The sequence below is a fragment of the Antrostomus carolinensis genome, unplaced genomic scaffold (assembly GCF_000700745.2).
Source record: "Antrostomus carolinensis isolate BGI_N321 unplaced genomic scaffold, ASM70074v2 scaffold15571, whole genome shotgun sequence".
NCBI lineage: Eukaryota > Metazoa > Chordata > Aves > Caprimulgiformes > Caprimulgidae > Antrostomus > Antrostomus carolinensis.
In genome coordinates this window covers 59,393-65,392 of record NW_010296493.1, presented here as the reverse complement: position 1 = coordinate 65,392, position 6,000 = coordinate 59,393, and the positions used below count along the sequence as shown (strand labels likewise).

Here is a 6,000-nt window from a genome sequence, read left to right as displayed (position 1 = left end):
CCACTAGACACAGGCCTCCAAATAGACTCTGCTCCATTGACTACAACTCTATGGCTTCTTCCCATCAGCCAGTTCACAGTCCACCTCACTACCTGATCATCCAGTCCACACTTCCCCAATTTAGCAGCGAGGATGCTGTGAGAGACCGTGTCGAATCCCTTACTGAAATCAAGATAGACAACATGCAAAAATCTGCAACTGCTTATTTGGGCATAGCTCTTGGACAGCCAATATTCAGAGATGTATGTCTCTCCAATCACACCACATCCTCATGAAGAGGAATGAACATTACATGGGTGAACTGTGCATTAGTGAGAAACACATGTTGAAAAAGAGATCCAAGTTTTACATACATTATCATGGCCAAGTACTGGAAGATACTAGACATCATTAACTCTTAAGGGAAATAATACATAAGCACTTCAGAAGAGACTTGGTATCACACTGTGTCTTTCCCCTCCTAATCATATTTTCAATACTTCACAGCCTCAGTTTCTATAGTGCAGCTGCATCAAAGGCTGAAGTTGGGTTAAGACTAACGTAGGAGAATCAGGAAGGATTTGAGCAACACATGAGAAGAACTCTTGATCTTGCAAAAGGTATGCTTTCTGGAGAACAGGGTTGGAAGTCAGAGCCAAAACAATGGCAAGGGTAGGTGGGGAAGTTACACTACAGATGAGGCTAAGTTTAAACTAGCACACAAGCACAGAATCTTGATTTTAAAGCCACTTTCTCTTCAGTTACTAACATCAAATTAAATGCACAACCTGATCTACTTTTTCCCCCCAACATGTGAAGAAAGGTAAGAAACTGACAGCAGGGGAACAGACAATGCTTACACACACAGGACACAGGCATTGGGAACCTTACCTGACGATGAATTCCCAACAACTATGGTCTCTACTTTGACTTCAGTTACTGCCAACATAACAGTGCTGTTTTGCCGCTTGGTGATTGCATTTACTATTGTATTAGCAGCATTCTGTATGAGACTATTATCTTGTTCATCTCGATGTGGGACAAAAGACTAAAGTGGAGGGAAGAGGAAAAACAGTTACTGCAATTATTTACCTGTGGAAATCTACTTTTTAGGTCCAGCTACATCTTAATAGAGTTCACTAGGTTGAATTTACCTGACAGTGGTTACAAGCAGTACCCTAAAAGTTTACTGTAGCAATAGCATGGCTGGCTCTATCCAAACTTCAGATGCAGTATCAGACTTGGTAAGTAACGTGCCTACTTGCTAATCTAGCACATCTCAAAAAAAAAAAAAAAAGGGGGGGGGGGGGGGGGCAGCTGACTTCCATGTTACTTACACTGCTGAGCTAAACTTAGTCATAGTTTGGAGCACTTCAAGACATGTGGGTTATCTAGATAGAAGCTTGGACTAACAACAGTCTGCTCTATTTATACCATATACTTTGCTTCCTGCATCATGGCTCAGCACGTTCTTTACAGCAGTGGTAGAGACAGTCCAGCTTCTGCCTGAAGACACTCTTTGCTATGAAAACTAACTCTTTAATTGGAAACTAAGCAATACACAGGCATTGAATGATTGGGCTGTAAATGCCTCTAAAGCAAGTCTTTAGCTCAGTAGGGCAACAATTACTTTCACCTACTCAACTCACACCTTCTTCCACTTCCCGCTTAGCACTTACATATTTAATGAGTAGTCCTACTCTAAACGCAGAGTAGAAACTTCTTTACAAGGTCCAATCCAGCCACCTGCAACCGTATCTCCCGAGAAGTTCAACAGCCCAAGATTTCTGACAGAACAGGTTGTTACCCATTCACTAATTTGGGCCGAATTAGGTTTTTTGACCTATCCTTTTTTTAGGATATTGCAGTAAGCCTTCTGCCATAACAAAACTTGCTGTTTCAGCTATCTAGCATTGTAGAAAATTGTGAGATCACAAAAATCACTTTGCAGTCAGACTAAGCCACAGGTTGCAGTATCTGCACTAAACTGAAACAAGCTTAAACAACCTCTTCCCCAACTTAAACTAATAAGAAAACATTTTCCTATGCACATTAATACAAGTCTCATACTTACAATAGCAACTTCCACTGCATTCTCTGTGGAGTAAGACAGATCACATAAAATTATCAGAGTTCTGTCCCTAGAAACAGTCCTAGTAGCTGGTAAATACCGAATTTCAGAACAGATATTTTCAGTTGTAGTGCCCTGTTAGAAGCAAGGGAGATTGTATGACTTTAGTTCAAGTAAAAAATAGCACATAAAAATAAACATTTCCAGAGTTTTTGCAGTTACTGATGAAGGCAGCAGAAAGGGCAGCAAGAAACGGCAGAAAAATGAAGAACAGGATTTTGAAAGGAAGAGTGAGAAAGTGAGCTTGCATGACTATCGTTGTACAGTTTGAGCCCTTGTTGAAATGTAAGAAAATTTAGTTGAGATGTAAGAGAACAAAATATTCAGTTCAAACCCTAAATTTGCCTCACCCTTTAGACAAAGCACAATAGCAACAGAGGAGTCTAATAATAAATTTTGCAAGCTTATGACAACAAGGAGTCCTATTGAAAACATGAATCTTCCATGCTCTGACATGGAATGCATCCTTACACATATTGCCATACTTCATTAATAATTCTGTTCTCACCTGGGGGACTTTGTCTCCATTAAAAATTAAAGTAATTCTAGCACAGTCATTGTCCAAATATCCAGAATTAGGCAGACACTTGATATTGGCAGGCAGAGGTTCATAGGCACTGCATTCTCCCCAGTCTGTGCACGGTGGCTGAAAACATTTCATATACTTCTCCTGGCATTGTTGACCCACAGGACACTGGTTATTTGAATTATCCCAGTGTTTGTGTAACAGACAAGGTTTTTTCCCACACCACACCTAGAAATTAAAAAGAACAAAGTACTGTTACAGTTAATTGCTTTTATGCATCAAATAAAAATAAGCAATTCACATAAGATAGTCACGATCTACTACGGACTGCTAAGAAATATGTATTTCAATAGTGCTGTAGTTCTAGTAGCAGACAGAGTTGCTCTTCCACAAACCAAGGATGTTTCGTATGGTCCAAAGAGTAAAAACTGTGCAAAGATTACCAGAGACACCAGCAAGTGGGTATATTTCCTTAGTGACTTAAGTATTTGTCCCACCAATACAGAAGTTCATTTATTTTACACTAGTCATCTAGGCTTCTATAATCAGAAAGAGAAATACCTCCACAAGGATTAATTTATCTTCAGTGTTTGTACCAAGATCCTTGCCACAAAATGCTGAAGATGTTAAGAGTTGATGCATACTGATGATAAGCACTGTAACTTCAACTGCTCTCCCAAAAGAAAATAGTATGCTGGTACCCCAAGTTACCGAGATGCAGCAAGCTTCCAAACACAGCTCCATTTCACAATGTAACCTTTAAGATTATATATAATGCTACACAGCTATTAGTTTAGGAATTTATGGATTTCTTAAACCACAATTGTCAGCAAGAAAGCATATTTGTTCCATTACATGTGGAAAAAGACCCCAACAATCACCATATATGGTTAAGTTGCATTTACCACACTACCATTTCTGAGATTCTAGTTACCTTATGTACTGTAGTCTTCTGAAGACACCACAAACTTGAAGTCACAACACCATAAAGGGTCTAAAATAGCATTTCTAAATGACTAAGTTATTTCTTTGCCTACAGTGCATACCTAGCTAAACAAAGTAAGGTTAAGGATGGATAGATTAATAAGAGCCAGAAGCTTTTAAACTGGTGCTTCCAGTGAAACATGGGAGATTGCCATGTGAGGCAATGTTTTAAGTGCTATTAGCGTTCATCTGGAGTCACCTACCCAGCCCTGCAACTGGTAAGCAGCACCAATCTTGTCCCTCTCCAGCTGTGATGTAAAGCTGCACAGGTGCCACAAATCCACTGAGAAATGCTGTCTCAGGAGGGCCGAGAGGCTTGGAGCACATATACTTACATGTTCAAACTGCATTTAGGCTTGTCTTATTTACTCTAAGTCACAACCCCCAGGATACAATCCTGGTACAAAGGTTGCAATTTGTCTATTTATAAACCTACTGAAGGACAATACAAAAAGGTGATTATTACCCACTGAAGAAACTTATCTTCCTATGTGTCTTTTTACCTTGGAACTAACGTTTCACAAAATTAGGAGCTCTAAAACTGCATTTTCAAAGCTTTTGTGGAGTCATTTATTTAACCTTTCAAAGATCACTACTCCATTGTAGTTCATATTTCCTTTTCTGCAAAAAGTGCCCATCTGCTTTTTGACACCTTGTTCTAGCAGGTAGAGAGCAGGACAGCAGCTTATGGTTATGAAGACAATCCCATAAGTATTTTTTACAGGAAGTCATTAGAGATCTTTTGTTGTTGTTGTTTAAACAAAGGCAGTTTGGGGGACACCTATGTAAGAGTCTAGATGAAAAAAACTCCAAATATTAACTTGTGCATGAAGAACAATTAAGTTTGTTTCAGCCAGAAGGATTTAAGAAAATAGGTCAAAATGCCTACCTTGGTGCAGTCAATACGGCCATCCAAACAGTGGCAGTTGTTACATTCTTGATCCCATCTGCTGCCGTGGGGAAAGGTCATCCCTTTAAGCCAGCAAGGCTTTCCAATTCCAATCACTAAGAAGAAAGCCACACTCAGATATTTCACCTCTTGCAGTTACTGAAGCTATACAAATTTAAATAAAAAAACCCAGCTACTGTTCCTTACACATCAGACTACTGTATTTAAACTCTATACTGGCTACACTGTACCCTACTGTTTTTTGGGTAAAGGCTGATAGCAGATATAGGAATACCTTCTTGGCACCTAGGACCAATTCTTCCAGGGGGACAAGAGCATCGGTATCCGTTTATTTCATCTATACAAGTGGCACCATATCCACAAGGGGAAGACTGGCACTCATCAATATCTAGGTAGAAAATGGGTAAAACTCAATGACAAGGACATACAACGTTGCAATTAAACATTTACTGAGATGTAATCTGACAATACCTGCTTTCTTAACAAGCAAACGACAGTTTGGTTTCAGGATTAATCTCTTAACTGGATTCTTCTACCATTTCAGCAGTAACCTCTAACAGATTTCTCATAATTGCACCCTAATTGAAGTTCTGGTGATCAAAGAAGCAGTCATATGCTGACTCATCTCAGAGCAGAGGTGTTAGACAGCTGAAGGTGTAATGTCTTCTCCATATTCAGCTATAGAACTGAAGTCACATATCCTGTTCTGGTGCTAAACTTGGACATTTAGGCTTCCTAGAAAAGCACGTGTTTTCAGGAAGTTATCACAGTGCAAGAGCTGAACAATGAATTGGCTCAACTGTGCTCAAAAGAAGTGACTTACTGCAATACAATACACCATAAGGAAGAAGAGTAATAGTTTAGTTTGTAATAGACATTTGATGAGACTTTTCTTAATAAACTTGAAATAGCAAGTAGATTAATTTTGTACACACACACTGAGCACAAAAGCCTCTTTTAAAAAAAACCAAAACAAACCAAACAAGCCTGATTCAGAGGCTTAGCCATAGGAATCTACTGAAAAAGGCAGGGAAGCACAGTCCATTCAGATGCTCTCCCTTCCTTTCAGTTTCTGTCTTTCAGGATAATTACAGTGTAACAGGTTTGTTTTATCGCTTTGAAAGACCTTTATTGTACTTCTCCATGTTATTCACATACCAGCACTACACTCCTGATGTTTTTGTTTTCATTTGTGATATCTCAGTGGATTTCAGTTTCTAATGTTAAATGGAAGACTTAGTGACAAATGTCATCTTTATCAGCAAGTTGCTTATGAAGAAAAACACTTAAAACTTAATAAGCTTCTATGAAGCCAGCACCCCAGAATCTTCAGAAATATCTGGTGAAGGGGAAGCGGGTTTAAACTGAAAGAGGGGAGGTTTAGATCAGATATTAGGAAGAAGTTCTTCACTGTGAGGGTGGTCAGACACTGGAACAGGTTGCCCAAGGAAGTTGTGGATGCCCCCTCCC

At 39.3% G+C, this 6,000-nt stretch overlaps 1 protein-coding gene across 1 annotated transcript in view; it reads right to left on the bottom strand.

Annotated features, from left to right (window-relative positions):
- Positions 1-870: 870 nt before the first annotated feature.
- The window catches only part of JAG2 (jagged canonical Notch ligand 2), a gene marked incomplete at both ends in the record, with an annotated part of 40,002 nt that continues 34,872 nt past the window's right edge, over positions 871-6,000 (bottom strand). Inside the window, 5 exons of the mRNA XM_029087547.1 lie at positions 871-1,027; positions 2,054-2,185; positions 2,619-2,864; positions 4,510-4,625; positions 4,805-4,918. Of these exons, the coding sequence (XP_028943380.1) occupies positions 871-1,027; positions 2,054-2,185; positions 2,619-2,864; positions 4,510-4,625; positions 4,805-4,918 (765 nt within the window). The remainder of the gene's footprint in view (positions 1,028-2,053; positions 2,186-2,618; positions 2,865-4,509; positions 4,626-4,804; positions 4,919-6,000) is intronic.